This window comes from Heterodontus francisci, chromosome 12 (genome assembly GCF_036365525.1).
Source record: "Heterodontus francisci isolate sHetFra1 chromosome 12, sHetFra1.hap1, whole genome shotgun sequence".
In the NCBI taxonomy this organism is placed as follows: Eukaryota; Metazoa; Chordata; class Chondrichthyes; order Heterodontiformes; family Heterodontidae; genus Heterodontus; species Heterodontus francisci.
In genome coordinates this window covers 76,320,775-76,345,522 of record NC_090382.1, presented here as the reverse complement: position 1 = coordinate 76,345,522, position 24,748 = coordinate 76,320,775, and the positions used below count along the sequence as shown (strand labels likewise).

General features: G+C 42.7%; 1 protein-coding gene across 1 annotated transcript in view; it reads left to right on the top strand.

The window, feature by feature from the left end:
- Positions 1–4,000: 4,000 nt before the first annotated feature.
- tgfbi (transforming growth factor, beta-induced) overlaps positions 4,001–24,748 on the top strand; it is a 77,945-nt gene continuing 57,197 nt past the window's right edge. The window contains exons 1-2 of the mRNA XM_068043659.1: positions 4,001–4,193; positions 4,684–4,782. Coding sequence (XP_067899760.1) covers positions 4,075–4,193; positions 4,684–4,782 — 218 coding nt within the window. The 5' untranslated portion in view covers positions 4,001–4,074. The remainder of the gene's footprint in view (positions 4,194–4,683; positions 4,783–24,748) is intronic.

Genomic DNA, 24,748 nt, shown 5'->3' with positions numbered 1-24,748 from the left:
AGAGTGTAAGTACCCTTTTAATGAAATGATAATTGTTAATGCAATACTAATTAACTTCTCTGGTCCAGAAAGGAAACAATTTCAGTGATTAGAAAATAAAAACAAAATCAAATTTTACACTTTTTGAAATGTTCTTTTCTTACTTTCTTTTCTATCTCTTTTCTCTCTGTTTATCCAATCTTTCTTTCCCTCTCTTTATTTCTCTTTTTGTACTTGACTCAAATTCATCCTCTTTCTCCATTGTTCCTGTTTCTTTCTCAATCTTTCGATCTCATTGGTTAAGGAGGTACACTGCTGGTTTTATCTTTCACTAAGGTAGCAGATGCCCCATTGCCCTCACAATGATGTTAGAAACTTATACTTCCAGCAAAAGGATTAAGTCTAATTAAAGGCACATGCCATGAGGTGTCCCACTCCAATAAGATTGGGCCTATTACCTCAATGGGCAGAATATTATCTGACCTGGCCTGCAGGGAGCAGCTCGGTCAGAAAATTGGTGTTACCCACAATTTGGAATTCCTTCCCACACTGTGGAGCTTTACTTCCACAATGTGTCTCTGACGACAATGATCAGTTCCCTGCCTGAAGGCCCAATCTGATTGACAGCTGGGCCTTCATTCGGGGTGGCGTGGGGCGGGGGTGTTGGGTTGGTGGGGAAAGCCAGTCACTGATGGTCAGAACAGCAGATAAATCTGCGTGTTTAATGGGGGAGGGAGCGCCAACTGGGGGGCAACAACTGGAGCAGTGGGGGTTGACCTGGTGACAGGGTTGAGGGGGTGAGATTGTGGGGCTGGGTGTCAAATGGTGGGAGCTGCCAATCCTGGGAAGGGAGGTTAGGTCCTGAGGGAGTGAGGTCAGAGGCCTCGGGGATAGCAGTGAGGGGGGATCGGTGTTGGTGGGGGAATCAGGGCCTGGTGGTTATGGTGGAAGGATTGGGGCTGGTAATGGTTGGGGGGATCGGGGCCTGGTAGTGGTGGGTAGATAGGGGCCTGGTAGAAGTGGAGGTGGGGGGGATTAGGGCCTGGTGGTGGTGGGGGATTGGAGCCTGGTAGTGGTGGGGGGATTGGAGCCTGGTAATTGTAGGGAGATTGGGGCCTGGTAGTGGTGGAGGTGGGGGGATCAAGACCTGGTGGTGGGACTGGGATTAGAGCCTAGTGGAGGTGGAGGATCAGGGCCTGGTGGTGAGACTGGGATTGAAGCCTAGTGGAGGTGGGGATCAGGGCATGGTGGTGGTTGGTGTGGCGGGAGGTCAGAGGCCTTGGTGGTAAGTTGTTGGTTTGGGCCCCGATCAAGTAGCCTCCTCAAGCAAGCACCTAGATCCAGGAGGTAGGTGTGATGGCATTTAAACTGCTGAATCTGCCAGGACATTGCCTTGAAGAAGCTGATGTGTTCTCCAGTGCTCGAGAAACCCGGCTGAAAGCAGCTAAAGTTCAAAAGTAGAATGACAATGAGGCTATCAGCCTCTTTCTCGTATTTAAAGTTCCATCCTGCTTCCTTGGACCGGGTTGATCACCTGCCCACATTCTGGCCTCAGTTAAAGCCAGAAATGGGCAGGTTGGAAGTAGGTTTGGATCGGTATACAGATTTCTGGCACTTTAATCCTCCACCCAACCCAATCCCACCCATTTTATTCAATTAAAATTCATCCCATGTGTATACACTGTTACGGACAGGTGAGCAATGATAGGGATGGTTTCTGTTTTTCACCTCACAACTGACTGAAGACAGTGTTTTTTATTAGAAATGTGTTTTAACTCTTGAGTATTTTAACGGTCAATAAACAGACAAATGACAGGTTTTCTCGTAGGTTTAAGGAAAGATAAATGTTTATTAAACAATACCCGAAAATATTTGCAACTTCATCCACCCCTCGCCCTCCACACATACACAGATATGCACACACCCAAGAAAAGATAGGGATTAAAAGATAGCATGCATTTCGGTCTGATGGCTTTAAACAGAAATCATGCTTGTTTCCCCAGGAGGAAGATTTAAAAGCGATGCAGGCCTGTTTCTCCTGCTTCACTGAAGTTAGAGTTTGGAAAGTTTCAGGTGAACGGATGCTTTGCTGCAGACTTCTTTGTTTCAATCTCAGTCACAGTTCAATGGCAATAAGTCCTGTTACAATTTCTCAGGTAGGGAGATTCAAGGTTACCTTTTGTCTCTGCCTCTAGGTAGTTTAAAATTGGTATTCTGGCAGTGTCCTTTGTCTTGCTGGGATGGGTCTTTCTTCCTTCTGGCTTCTGGTTTTTCTGCTTTCCACAGGAAATGTCTCTTTATCAGAGACTTGACTTCTGTCAGGTGACCCAAGATTCCCTCCCATTATATTTTCATAAATGGTGTTTGATGATGTGGCCATTGTTAGACAATGGGTTTGGCTGTTGCTCATCTCTATGCCATCTTGATAAAGTGGTGTTTTCTTCACACCCAGTCTTCTGAGTTTGAGTCTGGAGTCTCTGTGTCTGCAAAGTCATTGTTAGCCCAACTTGTTGAAGAGGGGCAGCCATTAACATTGAATGGGCCATTTACATTTCTAGTGTCCTAGTGCATGAATCGCAAAAGGTTAATATGCAGGTACAGCATGTAATTAGGAAAGCTAATAGAATGTTATCGCAAGGGGAATTGAATATAAAAGTAGGGAGGTTATGCTTCAGCTATACAGACCATTGGTGAGACTACATCTGGAGTACTGGTCTCCTTATTTAAGGAAGGATGTAAATGCTTTGGAGGCAGTACAGAGAAGGTTTACTAGACTAATACCTAGAATGGGTGGGCTGTCTTATGAGGAAAGATTGGACAGAATGTGGAGAGGATGTTTCCCCTTGTGGGAGAATCTAGAACTAGGGGTCACTGTTTAAAAATAAGGGGTCGTCCATTTAAGACAGAGATGAGGAGAAGTTGTTTCTCCCAGAGGGTCGTGAGTCTTTGGAATTCTCTTCCTCAAAAGGCAGTGGAAGCAGAGTCTTTGAATATTTTAAGGCAGAGGTAGATAGGTTCTTGATAAGCCCGGGGGTGGAAGGTTATCCAGAGTAGGTGAAAATGTGGAGTAATCAGTTCAGCCATGAACTTATTGAATGGTGGAGCAGGCTGGAAGGCCCAAGTGGCCTACTCCTGCTCTTAATTCATATGTTCGTATGTTCATAATGCTTTCTTCAACACTTGACCAGATATGATGATTTGTTCCAGGACCTGGCAGTTACCACGTATATTCGTAGTGCAGAAGAGGTCACCTGACCTCCTACTCCATCTTGTTTTGCAGCAAAAGGTGTTGTTTTGATTTCAATTCATCAGTTCATTTCATAGTACATAATTTCTCCTTGTGTGAACCCGACAGCACACATCCACTTCCATTAGGGATTACTGTATAAAAATCTAGTATAGGAACTATGACTGATTAATCTCTCCCTGACCTGGGGCAGCGATGCCAATTATCATGCCTCACCACCTCTTTGGTAGAAATCTGCTAATTCAGCAAAGACTGAAGATCAAACCTGCGTCCTTCCTGATCTGTACAGCTCAGCTATTCACCGCATAAACCTGCTGAACCAACAGGGGACCCTAATATAAATCTTGACTTTGTTCAAGCATATGTATTTATATAATTCTTGCTCCTGGCTACAAAAAAAAAGTTTCATTTGTTCAGTACAGGTTTGAGGTGCTGAATGATCTACTCCTGTTCCTATGTTCCTGTAGCCTGCCTGCCTCTTTTTATTCATAATCTCCTATATTATTTGTTCATTTCCATGTGTAATCCTATCATCTTTAAAACCTCTGTTTCAGTCGTTTCAATTTCAAAAGCTTAAAAGTTATGTAAACATTCTGCCAAAGCAAAGCAAACAGAAAGAAAGAGGGAGGTTTCTTTAAAGTTTAGATGAAAAAACTCTGTGCTACTCCCCCAGTCTATGGGGTCCTGACCTGCCCACTAGTTACATCAGTTAGATTTTGCATGTTGACTGCTCCTCTCCGCCCCTTCAGCCCAGGGCTCTATAAATTGCAGCTCTGTTAAAGCCAGCCTTTTACCTCAGGAGACTGCTTGGATCTTGCTGAGGAAGAAGTCTGAATTCTTTAGTCAGAATGAAGTATTTTGTTCTATTTGGTTTTGCTTTAGTTTTAGTTTGCATTACTCTGACCAGTGCAATATTACCCTATAAACAAGTATTACAGCACAGCAGGATCAGAGGCAGACAGCATGGGTAAGCAACTTTTAAAGCAATTTTAGTAGAGGTTCTGTTTGAAATTACAGTACATCTTAACTTTAATTCAATTTAATGCAAATGTGATCAAAAGTGCTGTGCTGTATGAATATGTACAAATATATTAAAGTGCAACTGAGAAAGCCCATAAACATAATAAAAAAAATAGTCCCAGAACTAAGGCTGAATTGTTCATTCAAACTAAAGAATCTTGTAAAGAAAGAAGTGTAAGCATATGTTTCTGTTAATTAAGACAAAAAAAATCCACAGTTATTAAAACAGTGTGGACAATGTTCTCTGGCTTTACATATAGCTTTTAAAAGAAGTAAAAACTGAATTTGATATGACAGTTTTTAATTTAGTCTTGATGTGAAACAATAGTTCCATTGAATAGCTGGACAGCAGATGGATTGTGCTGTTGTTGCTTCCTGAGCAATCCTTGGTCACCTTTCTTGGCTTTAAAAAGAAAAATGTGTGTGTTCTTCCTCAGCCCCAACGTATGTGCTATGCAACAAGTAACGGGATCCAACAAGAAGTACTTCACCAACTGCAAACAGTGGTACCATCGGAAAATCTGCGGCAAACCGACGTATGTAACACGTAATTTAAATTAAATCCTAGCTATGAGCATAAAATTGAAAATCTTTAGCAGAATTGTATATTATTGACTTATAATCACAAGTCAGCAGTGAAAGTGGCCTGAATAAAATTCAGAAATCATTACTTTGATTATTTTGTTAAAGTATTTTCTCTGTAAATATGTGAATAACCTAGTTTCTTCACATAAACAAAAGGTTTAAAAGTTATATATTTAAGTATTGGGCTGAAATTGTATCAATGCACGATGAAAGAAACATATGTTGACAATTCATTGCCCAAAATAAAATTGACAATATTGCATTTCATCAAACTTCCTCAGGGTTTAATTTTAAATTATAAGTGAATGGTTCTAGTCAGTACTATATCAGTATAGGTAAATTACAAAATGTTTGGTGGAGGAGTATGTGCTTTGAATAGTGATGTGTGATTTCCTCAGACAGGTAATAATAAAAGTTTCAATTCTACATTGTCTGGATATAGTCAGCACAGTTGTCATAAAAATGCAATAGTAGCAGAATGGAATTTCTGTAGAGGAAATTATTATCGGCTGTAAAAGGTTTTGGATGAAATATCTTAGCGCCTAAGAGGGTAGTACATTTGGGACAAATACAGGAAGCTGTGGTAAATGACCTGCAATGTGAAATTTTGACAAATCTCCCTTTGTTGCTGGAGCTGAAAGTTTTTGAGTTATGTCTGGCTCCAGACAACACACAGGCAAATGGTGCCACTCACATCAACAGGCAACTGAAGAAGGAAAACGATGACAGAGATCTGATTTCGTGGAATATTAAAGCCTAAATTGGATCAATATGATCCAGATGATGTAAAGGAAACCTTGTGGGTTTGCCCCACAATATTTGCATGATGAAAAGACAGATGTTTCTGTTTCTTCAGCATATTTTACTACTTCACCTTAACATGCAGACTTATAAATCAGTTTGTTTTTAATTCTCTATAGAAAACCTTTTGAAATTAATTTTTATACCCATGTGGTGGCTTCATAATTGAGAACAAATGGTATAAAAAGGCAAACATGTTTCATGGTGATGTTATTCCCACATGCTAATCAATACATTACCAAATGCAATACAAGCATATTGTGTATGATGAGGAGACATCTGACAAGATTTCATCCACTCATATAATAATCATAACTCATCTCATCATTCATGGATCATCAGGATAGTCTATCACTGGGATTATAAATCATATCCCACAGCTCCTCATGTATTCTATCTCACTTTGATAAGCACTTATACAAATTATTTTATACAGGAAATTAAAAGCACACATAGATCTATTACATCTTTTATTTTAAGAAAAGTGTGAGGATTTGCTTTCATACAGTGCCTTTGGCTCTGGAATAGTTTGCTAATAGCACTGTCACACAACCTTTTTCGTATTTCAGCTGTTATGACTAACACTGTGACTGGGATTTACATCACTATTACTCTTCCCGAGAGTCAAGCATCCATAAAGAAGGGAAAAACCTGTGAATTAAAAATCAGTTGAATGACAAAACAAAGGCTTTACGTAACAGAAACACTTCAGTCAAGTTAGATAAGTGGAGATATTCTGTTAAGAAACACTTCATAAATACTAAGAACTCCAAACATTGTAAACTTCAAACACCACAAGGAAACAGCAACCAGTACACCAATCTAATCAGTGTGTGCGACTATAATGTGGCTCTGAGATACATAAATGCACAATTGATTCTTCATTTGGTTAATTTTTTTTCCATTTATACCAATTACATTTTTAAATGACTAAAAAGAACATCATATGGTGCCTTTCATGATTCCACATCTAAACTAGGCATTGACCCCACAAATTCAGAATTCATTCCCCACGTGTTCGCAGTTTGGCACAATCCTCGAAGGGGATTTTCAACTGTGCCTAAATTGTTTGTGTTGGAAATTGGGATGACTAGCAATTGAAAATTTAAAAATAATCGCCTGCCCATGACCTGTCTGACACAATGTTTAGGTAAGCCTTTAAATGGGTGACTAGTGCTTCTGCCCAAAAGGGGCATGCGCCATGTTAAAATACATTGGTTTGAAGGATCCTGATAACATTTTTGTGTGCCAATGGACAGTTCATACACCTGTATGGTCCATCCATTGGCAGTCTAACCAGAGCTAATTCAAGGGGCCATTTAAGGCTGATTAGAAAATAGTTCCAAAAGATTTTTTTTACAATTTTTTTTGGTGGGGAGGCCAGGTGAAGTATGACGTTATTGAGCTCTCCTATGTAGAACCTATGTTTTTCTTGTTCTGTTGTACTTTTGTATCTCTTGTGTTGAATAATGGAACTCGGCGTTAGCATGGCAGTAATGGCCTTAAAATGGAGCGGGTAGACTTATCGCCCCAATGCTGATGATGTTGCTGTAGCTGCTGTAATTTGTAATGGGGATTTCCCATGGCTGTCTGTTTCAGGTGATGGGCTTCTTTACTACATAAATTGTGGTCCTATGATGTAGTTAGAACGCCAACTGCAATTTTAAGTGACAAATTAGTAGTGTATGTGCTCTATGTGCCTCGGCTTTGAACAGTGGTGTTTAATGGAAATTTCCTCCGGGCTCCAAAAGGTACTGGAGGTTGCTGCCAGCTTGGGCTCACCACCCCAGCCCCCGCCCCTCCACCCCTTCTTGCACTTTGCCTTCCTCCCAAGGAACTATCTATGGGCAAGTACAGTGTCTGAAGCACCCAATATTACACTGGCCATCAGCTGACATGCTTCAGTGAGTTGACCATTGAGAAGGTGCAGTTTGGAAGCATGGAAATGAGGCCTGAACCATAAAATAGCTTGGGCATCATATTGGTGGGAATGATAATTAAAATCTCTTATCTCTCTCTTGCTCAATGTTTCCAACTTTATAATATTTTCAGTTCTTCTGTTTAAGAGTCCTTCACTGATGTTCTTCCTTTTTTCTTAGCTTTTAAATTTCCTCCTTCTCTTTTGAAGTAATGATTTACATTAGGTAATTGTTCTGGATAATTGGGTGCAAGCCACTCAGTAACTCAACAAAGTGTCCATTCTCCATGTGTGAACCTAAATTGTGAGTGTTAGTAGGTAGTTAAAACATGGGAACAAACCTTGCCAAGACTGGGCTTGTCTACATATGCCCACTGTACAAATTCCAGTTTGCCATGGATATTTCTCAACTTAATAGCATCATTCATTTCCTTAAGCAATCTGAGTCCTGTATTTATGGGAGTTATTTTTTATTTATGTTTTTATTTATTTAGAGATACAGCACTGAAACAGGTCCTTCAGCCCACCAAGTCTGTGCCGACCATCAACCACCCATTTATACTAATCCTACATTAATCCCATATTCCTACCACATCCCCACAATTCCCCTACCACCTACCTATACTAGGTATACGAGGAGCAATTTATAATGGCCAATTTACCTAAACCTGCAAGTCTTTGGCTGTGGGAGGAAACCAGAGCACCTGACAAAAACCCACGCAGTCACAGGAAGAACTTGCAAACTCCGCACAGGCAGTACCTAGAACTGAACCCAGGTCACTGGCGCTGTGAGGCTGCGGTGCTAACCACTGCGCCACTGTGCTGAGTTGATTCACATTGCCTTATATCTACTTGTACAATGGCATAATCCAGAAATGTAACAATAATTTTATTTGAAATGAATATTCATGTCTATTGCAGAGCAAGGTTTCTCTGATCAGTGCAAATAGCTTGATAATTCTATATGATATACAGATCTGTTTCAGTCATAATTTCTGCCTAAGAATGTGTGTGTGTGTATGTGTGCATATAAAAGATAGATATAGATATAGATATTGTTACAGCCAGGTGAGGTGGGAGTCTCCGGCTTCCCACTTGTCCTTCCTCTTATTTGACTGCAACAAGGCTTATTCCTTTTAAACAGTGGTTGTGTTTACACCTCCATGAGTGTTTTACCTTTTTACCTTTACTGTGATCATGAAAGAACCAATCAGACAGGTTTTCTGGAGTTTAAACAAGAAAGAGGTAAGTTTATTATACTTAACACTTTAACCCTGATTTTAAAATACTAAAAAAAATGCTACACATTCACATGAGAATCACACACACATACAAGTAGATTACTGAGGGGGAAAATAGATTTGGTAGTTGGATTGAAGTCCAGAATAAATGAAAATTAAAGTCTGAAGTAGATGATCCGGTAGTCCTCAGCTGAAGCTGTGTTCTAGAAGTCCTCACTGGTCAAAGTGCACTTTGTGGTTGGCCTGCTTTGCTCAGGGTTTTCTTGAAGTCAGAATTGTAATTGGTTGTCTTCCCTGGTTGCTGTCTGTAACAGTTTGTAGGCTTGGAGGGTCCACAGTTGCAGATAGTTTTCAAACTTTATATTTTCTGGGGAGAGAGAAAGAAAGAGAAAGGGAACTATGCAGCTTTCTCTGCTGTTGCTGTCTCAGTTACTCCTTGTTTTCTGTGAGTGTAACAAAAGTCCTGTTTTTGCAAATCTGAACAGACAGTCACACAGTTCTCTCAATCCCCTTTGTTTTTAATGAGATACTAGATTCAGAATTGGCTCCACAGGTTCCAAGATGCCGATATTTACACTCGGAGGGGTTTGCTATTTCAAAGTCAATGTGTCAGGATGGCCTTGACTGTTGTGCTAATGAAACAATCCTAGGTAATTCAATTACTTAGAGCAAGTCATTGTTCTGGGTCCACTGCTGTTTTTTTTTTATAAAGTTTCTGTATGATTTTTTCCATTACAAGTCTAACATAAGTTTCCAACTGATGAAATTACTATTTCTCATTTGGTTTATGGGGTTTTCTTGTATATATAAAACTCCTGCATGTTTGTACGCACTCTGCATAATCTGTCTGCTCTGGAAATTAGAAAAGGCTGTCTGGTACCATCATCTAGTGTGAGGCATGGTAGAACAAAATTGGACTTAACTTTTATGTATAATGATAGTGTCTGTTATGGTTAACCAAGAAATTCAGATTAGAAACAACGGAGCAGACTGTATGGAAGTGACCTAAAGCTATCTCTTTATTGTCAGTACTGCTGAGCTTCCAATTATGTAAAAATCATACATTTGTATCTAAATATATGTTAAGCATGCCTGCCTATAATCAGTTGTTGTTGTGCAATTTGAAAAACAAAGGAATTCAAATAAAAATGGTGGAGTTTGCAGTCAAGATGGTTAATAATATTTTGCTTTACTCTTATAATGTATTATTGGATAATTATTGGATTTAAACCAGAACAACTCCTATATTTTTGTCACTTGAGGAAAGTGGAGTTCTCCCTGATATCCTACCCAATATTTATCCCTCAACCAACACCTATATGGTGTTGAATATCTGGTCATTATATCATTGCTATCCATGGGGTTTTGCTGTGTGCAAATTAGCTACTGTATTTTCCTACATTACGATTTTCAAAAGTAGTTCATTGTCTGTAAAGCACTTTGGAACATTCTAAGGCCATGAAAGGTACCATATAAATGCTGGCCTTTCTTTCACAGTGTTTAATGGTTAATATATTGCATCAATCTTCAAAGCAAAGACATAAGAGTCTCAATTATTGTATTTGTATATTCTGTAAAACCATTCATCAGTACACAAACCTTGGACTGGTGATATGGCTGCAGAGCTGTTTGCAGATTGGTTCCAAGAGTCAGTGTAAGTGGTAGTGGTTGGAAATTTGTTGCTGTGTAATTACCAGCTATAAGCGTAATTCACATTAATTACGTGATGGATACTGCTTGTGTTTTTCCCTTTTAATCCATGTTGTACAGTTTAATTGTTGCTTATTTCATGTTTACATGATGCTTTTAAAATGTGACTTGACTCAGAAGTAAGGATTTCTGTTCCATTTTTAAAAACATTAAATGGGTTAGAAATTCACATTGGACAATAGAGAAAAATGAATGGTATGGCACAGGGCGCCTGGTTTAAAATTGTATTCAGTTCCATTGCAGTCAATGGAATTCCATATCAATGGAGTATATAAATGACGTCTGATCCTATACCACCTGTTGGCCACTCCTGCCCAATGTGAATTCTACCCCATAATTTTTGGTTTAAGCAGCATCAAAGATAACCCTGGATTTGAGTTTTGTTTTAAATATAGGATCTGAGAGTTTTTTTTGTTATTTTCTAAGCTTTGTTTGAAAGTTAAACTAGGCAGCTTGACTCTGATTGGTCAAGGCATTGCCCTGATGAATGAACCAGTGAATGGCTGTCACTTATTTTATTTAGCTAAAACAGGTTCAAACAAAGCTTGGCAGTTAACTGTTAGTCACCGTAAACCGGTGCATTCTCCATGGCAATGCCTCTACCAATCAGAGTTCACTTGCCAACCAATCAACACTCTCTTCGCATACTGTGTAAAGTCTTTGTTTTCCCTGACATGGGTATTCTTGCGGATTGTCCTGACGAGTGCAAGATGAAAAGCTTCGACAACATGTCACTATTTTAATCAGTAACCCAGGTTAGTAATCCTTAGTACGTACGTATGGTTTTACTTATGTTATTTAACACATTGAAAGCTTCATATACTTCATGGCATAAACATGGTACTCATGGCTGAGCAGATATACAGATAGCTGCATCTTAATTAGTCATAGATGGTTCAGTTCATGGACTCACACAGCACAGAAGGAGGCTATTCAGCCCATCATTTCTGAGCCTGAGGAAAATGTGCAATTATATAGTGTTTATCATCACCTCATAACATCTCAAAGCACTTTACAGCCAATGAAGTGTAGTCACTGTTGTAATGTAGGAAATGCAGCAACCAATTTGCACATGGCAAGGTCACACAAACAGAAATGAGATAATGACCAGATGACTTATTTTAGTGATGTTGGTTGAACTATAAATATTGGAGAAGAAAACTGGAGACCTGCCCTGTTCTTCTTCGAATAATGCCATGAGATCTTTTATATCCACCTGGTTTAACGTCTCGTTCGAAAGACGACACTTTTGACACTGCAGCACTTCCAAGTTGGGTCCACCTGATGAACAAGTATCACATGTTTTCTTTATGTTTATGTTGCTAGCTAATGGGCTACCCATTTTATTAATAGCTTGACAGGGTCTGTTAATAACCAATCAAATAGAAATTCTAAGTATAAGTTACTTGTCAAAGTAGGCAAAAAATAACATTTGGACTTCACTCCAAAAAGATATTGGAAGCAACAATTAATAAAATTAACAGTACATCTGCAACTTACAGAATATTGGCTCAAAATATATAATTCATAAAGGAAAACTAAGACTAAGGAAATGTTGGTTAGAAATAGAAAGTCTCTACATCCCTCAGGAATGAGCCCTCATTACAGGAAACCAGAGTGGCCAAGAAGACAAGATTTCATAAATGCTGCAGTATAGACAAACCAATGATAGCAACCACAGCTGTATTATCATTGAGTCAGAACATTTCTCATTTAGCAAATATCCTTATTTCCTGTTGCTTGGGGTCATTTACATATAGTTCTCGGAACACTGAGAACCCCTATGTGCTTTGCTGTAGCCAAAATTATGAAATTCCCTCCTGTTGCGGTATCTCAAATGGTAAAACAGCCAGTTGTGAATGCAACAAGGTTTACCCTATTACTGTAGTATAAGGGCCTGAAAGGGTTAATGTTGGAGACAGCAGGCTGAATTTTATGATGCCACCATTGTGATTGGCAGCGGCCCTAAAGAATGACAGCCCGCACACGCGAATTGTAATCTGTGGAGCCGCTGTGATATTAAATGCGGCGGCTCATTAAAATGGCCGGGGCAGACCGCCCGTCCCCACCCGCGATGACGTGGAGGGGGCGGGTGGTCTGTCCCCGGCAACGGCGTCAGGCGCCACTGCACAGGCACCGACGCCATTTTTAAAGGGCTTCGGGCCCTACATTACAATTTATATTTTTAAAGATATAGGCATCTTCTTTATTTAAAAAAAATGTTTCCAGCCTCTCTTCCACTTGCCCCCAATAACCATACAGTTCATTCCTTTCCCTCTCCACCCCCCCAAAATATTTACCTTCTTTACCTGACCTTTCCCCCACAAAAGTTCATAAACTTTTGACTTCAGCCTCTTCCTGGCAACCCTTCCACCAATCAGTTTGACTTCACTCCACCAACTCTGCACTGAAATACTTACCTGCTCCCCCCCTCCCCTCCAGTGTCCCGCATCGGATCTCCAAATGGAGATCCGAAGGCGCGGGAGTTCCGGCCGCCACCACCAATATGGCACTGGAACGGATGGTGGGAGTGGGTAAGTATTTAACTCATTAATTTAACTAAATTACCATATTTAAATTTTGGTCCCATCGCCGAGTGACAGGTTGGCCGCCATGAGGCATTGACGCTGCCGGCAATATTGGGTTGGGCCATCCCAACTCGAGGCCCGTGACGGGCCTCTCCCAGAGGCATTTACCGGCCCCCCACCTGCTATGACCCCAGAAAGGCCCCACCCCATTTTATCAGCGGTGGCGAGGTCTAGTGGTGGTCCCTCTGCTGCTTGGCAATGGGACCTTCATTAAAATATTTAAATCTATTCAAATTACTGAATTAATACTTACCTCATTGCGACAGCCGTCCTGCTGCGATATTCTGGCTGGTTGCCGGAACTCCCACGCCTTTAGATCTCCGTTTGGAGATGTAAGGCGGCACACTGGTTGGGAGGGGGGAGCCGGTAAGTTTTCAGGGCGGGGGTGGGGAGGGAGTGGGGAAAAAGATTGCGATTGGTGGAGGGGATGGTGAGAAGGGGTTGAAGGCTAAAATGAAGAAAGTTCAGGGGGAAAGGTTGGAATCGCGACTTACATTTTTGCAGGGGAGAGGACATTTAATGAAGTGGGAGGGGGTGGGAGAGTGGACTGAAATTTTTAATAAACTTTTCCTTTTAATTTTTCAGGTCAAGTAACTTGAAATATTTAAATTTAAATGAAGGGCTGGAAGCCCTTTAAAAATGGTGCCTGCGCAGTGGTGCCGGACGCCGTTGCCGGGGCAGAACGCCCACTCCCAATGACTGGGTGGTCCTACCCAGACTTGTAAATATCATGACGGCTCTGTGGGGCAAATCCCACGTATGCGCCCAACCACTCGGCGAGCTGGAAAATGTTCGGCCACAGTGTGTGAAGCATCATTGATAGCATTACGCATGGACTTGTTGATTGACTCAGGATTCTGAGGTACAGCTGCAGCATATCTTATGATGCTGGCTTTAACATTGAAAGCTGGCTTAAGTGGAGGCAATTGGAAACTAGGGGGCTGTTGCATAGTACCAATGAAGGGGCAGCACCAGGCATACCTAAAAATTAGTTTTTTTTATTCACTTATGGGTGTGGGCGTCGCTGGCCAGGCCAGCATTTACTGCCCATCCCTAATTGCCCTTGAGAAGGTGGTGGTGAGCTGCCTTTTTGAACTGCTGCAATCTGTGTGGGGAAGGTACAACCACAGTGCTGTTAGGAAGGGAGTTCCAGGATTTTGACCTAGCGACAGTGAAGGAACGGCGTTATAGTTCCAAGTCAGGATGGTATGTGACTTGGAGGGGAACTTGTAGGTGGTGCCCTTGTCCTTCTAGGTTGTAGAGGTCATGGGTTTGAAAGGTGCTGTCCAAGGAGTCTTGGTGCATTGCTGCAGTGCATCTTGTAGATGGTACACACTTCTACCACTGTGCGTCGGTGATGGAGGGAGTGAATGTTGAATGTGATGGGGTGCCAATCAAGCAGATTGCTTTGTCCTGGATGGTGTTGAGCTTCTTGAGTGTTGTTGGAGCTGCACCCATCCAGGCAAGTGGAGAGTATTCCATCACACTCCTGACTTGTGCCTTGTAGATGGTAGACAGGCGTTGGGGAGTCAGGAGGTGAGTTACTCGCCGCAGGATTGCCCAGCTATGTCCTGTGCACAAAAAGCCGGACAAATCCAATCCGGCCAATTACCGCCATATCAGTTTACTCTCGATCATCAGCAAAGTGGAAGGGGTCGTTCACAGTGCTATCAAGCGGCACTTGCACAGCAATAACCTGCTCACTGTTCCGAAGAAGGGTCACTGACCCGAAACGTTAACTCTGCTTCTCTTTTCACAGATGCTGCCAGACCTGCTGAGTGGTTCCAGCATTTCTTGTTTTTATACCTGCTCACTGACGGTCAGTTTGGGTTCTTCCAGGGCCAAATGCAGCTCCGAACCTCATTACAGTCTTGGCCGAAGCATGGAAAAAAGAGCTGAACTCCAGGGCTGAGGTGAGAGTAACTGCCCTTGACATCAAGGCAGTATTTGACCAAGTATGGCATCAAGGAGCCCTAGCAGAACTGAAGTCAATGGGAATCAGGGGGAAAACTGTCCGTTGGTTGGAGTCATACCTCGCACAGGAAGATGGTTGTGGTTATTGGAGGTCAATCATCTCAGTCTCAAGAGATCACTGCAAGAGTTCCTCTGGGTAGTTTCCTAGGCCCAACCATCTTCAGCTGCTTCATCAATGACCTTCCCTCCATCCTAAGGTCAGAAGTGGGGATGCTCGCTGATCATTGCACAATGTTCAGCACCATTCGCGATTCCTCAGCTACTGAAGCAGCCCATGACGATATGCAGCAAGACCTGGACAACATCCAGGCTTGGGTTGATAAATGACAAGTAACATTCGCACCACAAAAGTGCCAGGCAATGACCATCTCCCCTTGACATTCAATAGCATTACCATCGCTGAATCCCCCACTATCAGCATCCTGGGGGATACCATTGACCAGAAACTGAACTGGACCAGCCACATAAATACTGTGGCTACAAGAGCAGGGCAGAGGCTGGAAATTCTGCGGTGAGTATCTTATCTCCTGTCTCCCCAAAGCCTGTCCACTCTCTACAAGGCACAAGTTAGGAGTGTGATGGAATACACTGCACTTGCCTGGATGGGTGCAACTCCAACAACACTCAAGTAACTCAACGCCATCCAGGACAAAGCAGCCTGCTTGATTGACACCCCATCCACCACCTTCAACATTCACTCTCTCCACCACCACCTAAATGTCCATTTAGGTTTAGAATATGCAGTTTTAGAAATAACAAAAATCATTAGACAGCAGAAAACCATCCATTTTTATGAACTCAGCCTTATCCTCTCACTATATAACCAAATCTTTTCTCCCGCGCAAAAATGTATGCAAGTACCTTATGAACTCATTTGTAACATCTGCTTCAAAGACCTTCTCTGGTAACTTATTCCATAAATCTATTGACCTTTCATTGAAAGTTTCACTTGATTTTTCTTTTAATGTCTTATTTCTCAATTATTATCTCGTCTCCTTTGTCACGGTGAACAATTAGTTCTTCCTTGTTAATCCCATTCATAATTTAAGAAATAGGAGCCACAAAATTTGGCTCCTGCAATGCCACTGGTGTCAGTGTTGAAAAACTGGTGGGGGGCTCTTGCGCAGATCACTGTTAGGAAGAGCAATAGCAGAGGCTTCCTGTGCATTCACCAGAAACATGCAGAATGGGCAGATTGCGACATCACTCAGCACCGAATGCGGATTTGGCAGCCGATCTGCCATTTTAGTTCTCTCAGGTCCAACTAATGCCCTCTCTTGAACATGCACATTTGAAGATGCATTCTGCTGCACAGGGGTTGTGCTATTTAAAGGCATCAGCATGAGACTTTGAAGTGAGGTGCTTTTGTCTTCCTTTTGCTGCTACAGAGTGAGTAGAATTACTATGTACAGTGTTGATGGAGGTGTTTTGAAAAATGGTTGGAGTCAGAATGGAGTGGTGCTGAACATTTCCAAGGAAATTAGAGTACTTTGAAAGCTAGTCAACAGAAAGTCTGCTGTCTAATGGGGGTTATAGTTGCAGTCCCATTTGGCTGCAGCATGACAGGGGCATGGAGCAAGAACAGTAGAGAGGGAAAGATGTGCGCAGGGGCAGAAGGTCAAAGTTTCTCAATAGAAGGCTGCGCCCATGTAGGGTATTCAGAAAGCACTTTTTCTATCCCCACCTCAGCCAGGTGCAGTATCTGAGAAAGGTATGGTTCACCAAGGAGGTTGCTATTGACTGTGCCATTTCCTCCAACTGGACCTGTAGTCACAGAGCAGACTGAGAATGGCATTGCTGGTGGCCCTCAAGGTCACAGTTTGCCGTGCATCAGGGTTTTGGTGGGACCGCACCTGGAATATAGTGTGCAGTTTTGGTCTCCACATTTGAGAAAGGATATACTTGCACTGGAGGCATTACAGTGAAGATTTACTAAATTGGTCCCTGGGATGAGGGGGTTGTCCTATGATGAGAGGCTGAGTAAATTGGGCCTCTATTCTCTGGAGTTTAGAAGAATGAGAGGTGATCTAATTGAGACATACAAGATTCTGAAAGGGCTTGATAGGGTAGAAGCTGAGAGATTGTTCCCACTGGTCAGGGAACCTAGAACATGGGGACACAGTCTCAGGATAAGGGGTCAATCATTCAGGACTGAGATGAGGAGAAATTACTTCACTCAAAGGGTTGTGAATCTTTGGAATTTTCTACCCCAGAGGGTTGTGGATGTTCCATCATTGAATACATTTAAGGCTGGAATAGATAGATTTTTGGTCTCGCAGGGAATCGAAGGATATGGGGAGAGGGCAGGTAAGTGAAATTGAAGCCCAAGATCAGCCATTATCGTATTGAATGGCGGAGCAGGCTTGATGGGCCATATGGTCTACCTCTGCTCCTATTTCTTGTGTTCTTGTGCATCACTGCATCAGGCTGGCAACTGAGGGCACATATGCAAGGAAAGGGGACTTCATTGGCTTCTTTCAAACCAGAGAGAAGCAGAAGGAGTAGGCACGTGACTTTGCCACGTTAGTGGGATTTCCAATGATGCAGAGAGCCATCGACTTCACACATGCGGTTCTGCGGGTGCCACATATTAATGAGGAAGTGTACCAGAACCCCAAAAGCATCTATTCCCTAAACGTGCAGTTGATGTGCAACTAGCATGACCATCATGTTGGTGAATAAGGTTATCCTGGCATCAGTCATGATGCTTTCATCCTGCGCCAGTCAGCCATTCCCACCATATTTGAGCTGCCATGTCAAACCTGAGGGTGGCTGCTGAGCAACAAGGGCTACCCATGTACAGGTGGCTCGTAACTCTCCTCGCCACCAGATAACACGTGGACAGCGCTTCTACAATGAGAGCCATGTTGACCATCCTCAAACAACAGTTCCACTGCCTGGACCATTCAGGAGAAGCCCTCCAGTACTCACTAAAGAGTGTGCTGTGATTTGTGGTGTTCTGCTGCATCCTCCATAACCTGGAAATCATAAGGACACAGCCCTTGCCACCAGGCCTTCGGTGACCACATTAAGAGGAGGAGGAGACATATGGAACATTAATGCTCTGGATGGCAGTCTGTCCGCATCTCAGTAGACTCTGGTTCCTGTGAAAATTCCCAGATCACCATTGCTCCACACTTCTCTTTTCCATCCCTCTGTTATAGACCATGAGAAAGTCATCTTGGCCAAAATCCTGAAATAAAAGACCAAAAAGCAACCATCGCACACCAACTTTATCGAACACCACTTCGAGTAATACAAAGAATGTTCAACTCTTCACCCATGTGCTTTCACTTAATGCTTGTTTTACAGGTGCCTGTCCTAGTGCTCCTGCACAGTGCTACCCCAGTGGCTGCAGCATGGCTGGTGAAAGGCAGCTGACTCTCACAGAGGGAGACTGAAAATGGCCTTCCATTGCAGCACAGGCAGAAGCCATCCAACATCTGAGTGCTGCAGTGGAAACTCAGACTGAGGTCATGAGATCTATGCTTGTTGCCATGCTGGCTCAGACTGCTACCATCATAGTTGCAGGTACCAGTGCTCAAAGGGCTTGCAGGGTCTCACTGCAGTCCAGCAATGTCTGCTATAGCAGATTACTAGGATTGCTGAGGAACCATCCCATGGGAGTAGTAATGCCTTCATGGAGCATGATCCTGCTGTCCTCTCTCAGGATGACAGCATTTATCCACCCCTCTCCACTCCACCAGTGCCCTTGCTGTTGCCTGTCAGCTAGCCAGCTCAGACTCCTGCTGCCCATGCCGAGATGGTTAATTCCGAAGCTAGACCTTCCGGAGCTAGACTTGCTCGAGGCTATCTTCAGTGTCCCCACTGAAAGACAGCAGCTTTTCAGCAGCCACTTAGGTTGTGCTGCATAGGAGTGCAAGGATGAGCAAGGCATAAAGACAAGCACTAAAGGAATGCACAAGTGCAATTATTTCAGAAAATGCTGGAAATACTCAGCAGGTCTGGCAGCATCAGAAACAGAGTTAATGTTTCAGGTCTGTGACCTTTCATCAGAACTGGGAAAAGTTAGAAATATAATAGATTTTGAAGACATGAAAGGGGGGAGGGTGGGTAAAAGAACAAAGGGAAGGTCTGTGATAGTATGGAGGGCAGAAGAGGTTAAATGACAAAAGGTTTCATGGTGCATAGCCAAAAGGAGTGGTAATGGGACAACTAAAGAACAAAAAATGTGTCTCGAGGAGGTGTGAATGACAGGATAGCAACTGTCCCAGCACAAAATAAAGGAAATATGAGAAAAACAAGAGAAAAAACCAAACAAGCAAAGAATCACGAAACAAAATGGAGGCAGAGGTTATGATCTAAAATTGTTAAACTCAATATTGAGTCTAGAAAGCTGTAAAGTACCCAGTCAAAAGATGAGGTGCTGTTCCTTGAGCTTGCATTTCATTGAAACACTGTAGCAGACCAAGAACAGGAAGGTCTGAGCGAGAGCAAGGTGTAGAATTAAAATGACAGCTGACTAGAAGCCCAGGTCATGCTTGTGGATGGAATGGAGGTGTTTCACCAGGCAGTCACCTAGTCTGTGTTTGGTCTCCCCATGTAGAGGAGACCATATTGTGAGGAGCAAATACAGATAACTAGATTGAAAGAAGTACAAGTAAATCACTGTTTCACTTGGAAGGAGTGTTTGGGGCCTTGGAAGTTGAGAAGGCAGCATGTAAAAGGGCAGATGTTGCATCTCCTGCACTTGCATGGAAAGGTGCCATAGGAAAGTGGGGAGGTGCTGGCAGTGATTGAGGAGTGGACCATGGTGTTGCAGAGGGAGCAGTCCCTTTGGAATGCTGAACGGGGAGGGGAGGGGAAGATGTGTTTGGTGGTGGCATCACACTGGAGGTGGCGGAAATATTGGCAGATGATCCATTGAATATGAAGGCTGATGGGATGGAAGGTGAGGGCAAGGGGAAGCCTATCGTGGTTCTGGGAGGGAGGGGAAGGGGTGAGAGCGAAGTGCATGAAATAGAATGGACACGGTTGAGGGCCTGGTCAACGACAGTGGTGGGGGTGGTATCATTGGTTCAGGAAAAAGGAAGACATATTGGAAGTATTAGTATGGAAGGTTGCATCATCTGAACAGATGCAATGGAGATGAAGAAACTGGGAGAATGGAATAGAGTCCAGTCTGGAAGCCATGTTTGAGGAAGTGTAGTCAAGGTAGCTCTGGGAGTCAGTGGGCTTACAGTGAATATCAGTTGATAACCTATCCCCAGAAATGTAGAGAGAGAAGTTAAGGAAGGGAAGGAAAGAGTCAGATGGACCACGTGAAGGTGAGAGAAGGGTGGGAATTGGAAGAAAAGTCGATGAAATTTTCCAGTTCAGGGCGAGAGCCGGAAGTAGCACTGATACAGTCATCAATATACTGGAAAAAGAGGTGAGAGAGGGAGCCTGAGTAGGACAGGAACAAAGTATGTTCCACATATCCCACAAAAAGGCGAGCATAGCTAGGATCCATGTGGGTACCCATAGCAACAGCTCTTATTTGGAGAAAGTGAGTGGAGTTGAAGGAAACGTTGTTCAATGTAAGAAAAAGTTCAGCTAGGCAGAGGAGGGTAGCGTTGGATGAAGACTGGTAGGCTTCCATTCAAGGAACAAGCTGTTCCAGAATGTTCCAGGGAGTAGAAGTAGTGTTTAAGTACCCCAATGATCTTCTTGATCATCTTTATGTGGCAGCATGGCTTTTGCTAAATACCTGACGCCAGGTTGTGCACTGGAGTCATGAGTCATGTCATCAAAGATAGCCCTTGTTGCCCAGTAGCCACCCTCTGATTTGCCGTGATAGCTCAATGCAAATAGCACAGTGGGCTACCACAGAATGAAGACATCATGACTGCTGTCAGGATACAGGGCCTGCATGTGGTTGCACACTAGCCGGACATTGAGGGAGTGGAATCCCTTTCGGTTGCAGTACATCTCAGAATTGACATGCAGCACCCACAAAGCAGCGTGCATGCAATCAATGACACCCTGAACCATGGGGAGGCCTGCAATCCTCATGAAGCCATGTACTCGCTTTGCCTGTTTCTCTCTGGCAAGAAAGAGTGATATGTATTCAACTCACTTAGAATGCAGCACATTAATGACTTCTCTTATGCAATAGTGGATAGCAAACTGGGAGATGCTGAAAATATCTCCTACTCCAGCTTGCAAAGAGCCCCATGCATAAAGGTTCATGGCCATGGTCACCTTCACAACTGGCAATGTGGTCCTCACCCTACTCTGGGGCTGCAGTTGTGGCTGCAGCTTGTGGCAGATTTCAGTGAGGACATCCTTAATAAAGGGAAGATGTCTGGCATACTGTTCCTTGCTGAGATTCAGGTAGGAGAATTACTCCCTGAACACCCTGGGTGGCTATGATCTCCTGCTGAAAGCCCTTCTCCAAGTTCCTCCTCCTCCTCCTCCCTCTTTCAGCAGCTTGTTCTGCTCTGTGTTGCCTCTGCTCATTCATCCTGTTATGCTGTAGTCCAAGGATACTGCCTATTTAAACACCCATGTTTGGGAGCAAGTGGTTTGTGCAGTATCCTTAACGTCAGGACAAAGTCCTACTGCACGTGTTACACCACTTCCTATAGATTTCAGCAACTTTAAATAACTCTGGAAACTACTGAACACTTACACAATAACAGCAGGAGCCTGTAGACATCAATCAGCAAAAAACCTAAAAGAAGTTGTTGATTCCTTTAAATAGCACTGGTGGGTGTCTTTCCAGCAGATAAATGAGTGCTCAGCTCTATGAGGTTAAGAGAGGGCATTAGCGGGATCATTGAACTCCAGAATGGCAGTGCTACCAAAATTATATCTGACCTATTTAGCACTGGAAGTGTGTGTGCACACCATGGATGCCATTTTGAAGACAAAACAGCACTCTGAAAACCAGGTGCTACGGAGGTGAAATTCCTGCCCCATGTTGCATAGAATTGAATAGTACCTACAGTACAGAAACAAGCTTTTGGCCCAATAGATCCATACCTGTGTTAATGCTCCACATGAGGCTCCTCCCATCCTTCTTCATCTAAGCTTATCAACATATCCCTCTCTTCCTTATTTCCTCATTTGTTTATCTAGCTTCCCCTTAAATGCATCTATGCTGGTCAGCTCAATTAGTCCTTGTGGTAGCAAACTAACCATTCCGAGTAAATAAGTTTCTTTTGAATTCCCAATTAAATTTATTAGTGACTATTTTATGGTATGCCCACTCGTTCTGGTCTCATCCACAAGTGGAAGCAACTTCTATCTATCAAACGCTATCATAATCTGAAAAGACCCCTATCAGGTCACCCCTCAGTCTTCCCTTTTCTAGAGAAAAGAGGCCCAGCCTGCTCAGTTTTTTACTGCTAGATATAACCTCTCAGTTCTGATATCATTCTAGTAAATTCTGGTTGCACCTTCTCCAGTGCCTCTATATCCATTTAATAATATGGAGACCAGAACTGTTTGCACTTCTCCAAGTGTTGACTAATCAAGATTCTATACAAATTTAATGTAACTTCTCTGCTTTTCAATTATATACCTTTAGAAATGAACCCCAGTGCTTTGTTATTAGCTGGCCTGGAGTATACCTCTATTAGCCTGATTGATCCCTTACTCTCCTTTATTTCTATCCATCTGGATTTTGTTTCTATCCTTCTGTTAGTTATGTCCCTTATCGACTGCCATTATTTTATCTCTTCTCAATACAGCTACGTCACCCCACCTTCTTCCTTCAGTATACTTTGTGATTATGTTTTCACCTGCAATATTTAGTTGTCAGTCCAGTTCCTTATGCAGCCATGTTTCAATTTTTTCCACCTAATCTGCTTCCTTGCTGCCAATTATTGTCTTAGAACATAACAACATAAGCACATAAGAAATAGGAACAGGAGTAGGCCATTCAGCCCTTCGAGCCCAATCCACTATTCAATGAGATCATGGCTGATCTTCTACTGCAACACCATTTTCCTGTATTTTCTCCGAAACCCTTGATGTTTTTAATATGTAGAAATCTGTCGATCTCAGTCTTGAACATACTTAACGACTGAGCTTCCACAGTCCTCTGGCGCAGAGAATTCCAAAGATTCTCTGAGTGAATAAACTCTTCCTCATCTCAGTCCGAAATGGCCTGGTCCTTATTCTGAAATTGTGTCCCCCAGTTCTAAACACCACAGCCAGGGAGTTCTCCTGCTTTATTTTGGATACTGTGTACGTTACTGTACAGCGTAAGATAACCTATATATATGTACAGAGAATTAGGATTTAGTTGAATCCCATATGATTAAGTTTTTATGTTTACTTAATGATAGCTTGTAGATTTTTACTGTATTTAGAATGACTGCAGTTTATTTTCTGCTCAGGTGCAGGATGTGGGTTGCAGAATGTGAGATTCATGCCTGTTGACTTCTTTTGTTGCCACATTATGGAATGAGATGGGCAAGATAGTCTTGAGATGAGGAAACGGACAATGAGGCTAAGATGATTGTTGAACTGTAAACAGATTGGTCATCTGGAAGTTTTGTAGGAATTATTATATTTCTGAGGGTCTTGTTCGCAATAATACTTATCATCTAGGGCAGTGTGCATGACTAGAGACCAAGGAAGATCTTGATCTTTCCTTTACAATTCGTGGTGAGCCAGGATTGAAAGGATCAATGAGGTTACATCTCTAGCCACAGGAAAATTGGGTCATATCACTTGGTTCTCTATTTGTCTACTGCTTAAAGGCATTGTGTCTGTCAAAGGCTTGATCAAACACAACAAAAGTATTAAGGTACAAACCATATTTGATGTCAGATTCAAATTTTCTTCCAACAGCTTAATTTGTCTTTAATAGTTTTTTCTTTCACTTTATTTTTATGAGTCTCTTTATACTTAGGTTTTATAGTAGTATTTGCTCCCTGATCATTTATGTTACCCTTATTCCTTACCTTGGTCTGGCCTTAATCTCCTATTTCTTTAATCTTCATATTTATGTGATTTTCACCAGACCTCTATCCCACCATCTTGCTAGTTTAAAGCCCTATTGACAGCCCTATTTATTCTTTCCACTCAAGCACTGGTCCTACTCTGGTTCAGGTTGAGCCCAGCCCAGTGTACAGATCCTTCCTTAATAAAAGCAAAATACTGCGGATGCTGGAAATCTGAAACAAAAACAAGAAATGCTGGATTCACTCAGCAGGTCTGGCAGCATCTGTGGAAAGAGAAGCAGAGTTAACGTTTCGGGTCAGTGACCCTTCTTCGGAACCCTGGAGGCGGGTGAGTGGGTCTGCTGGTCGGGGGGAGGACTCCTGGTTGAAGAAGTGAGCCCGGAGGTGGAGGCGACGGAAGAAGAGCTCAACGTCATGCTGAGCGCGAAATTCATTGAGGTGGGGGCGTAAGGGGATAAAACTGAGACCTTTGCTGAGTACAGAACGCTCAGCATCAAAGAGGGGGAGGTCAGAGGGTATAGTGAATACACGGCAAGGGGTCAGATCAGAAGGGGTGGGGTCAGAGGGAAGTGAAGCGGAAGGAGGATCTGGAGGGGCATTAGTCCCCATCAGCTGCTGGAGCTTGCGTTCCTTAACACCTGAAAGGAAGAAAAAAAGTTTTTTGTTAATGCGTCGGATGAGACGTAAGATGAGATGAAACTGCGGAGTAGAACAGATTTGAGATAAGGTCAGACGGTGCTGCTGGAGAGAGAGGTCCAGTGTGTGCA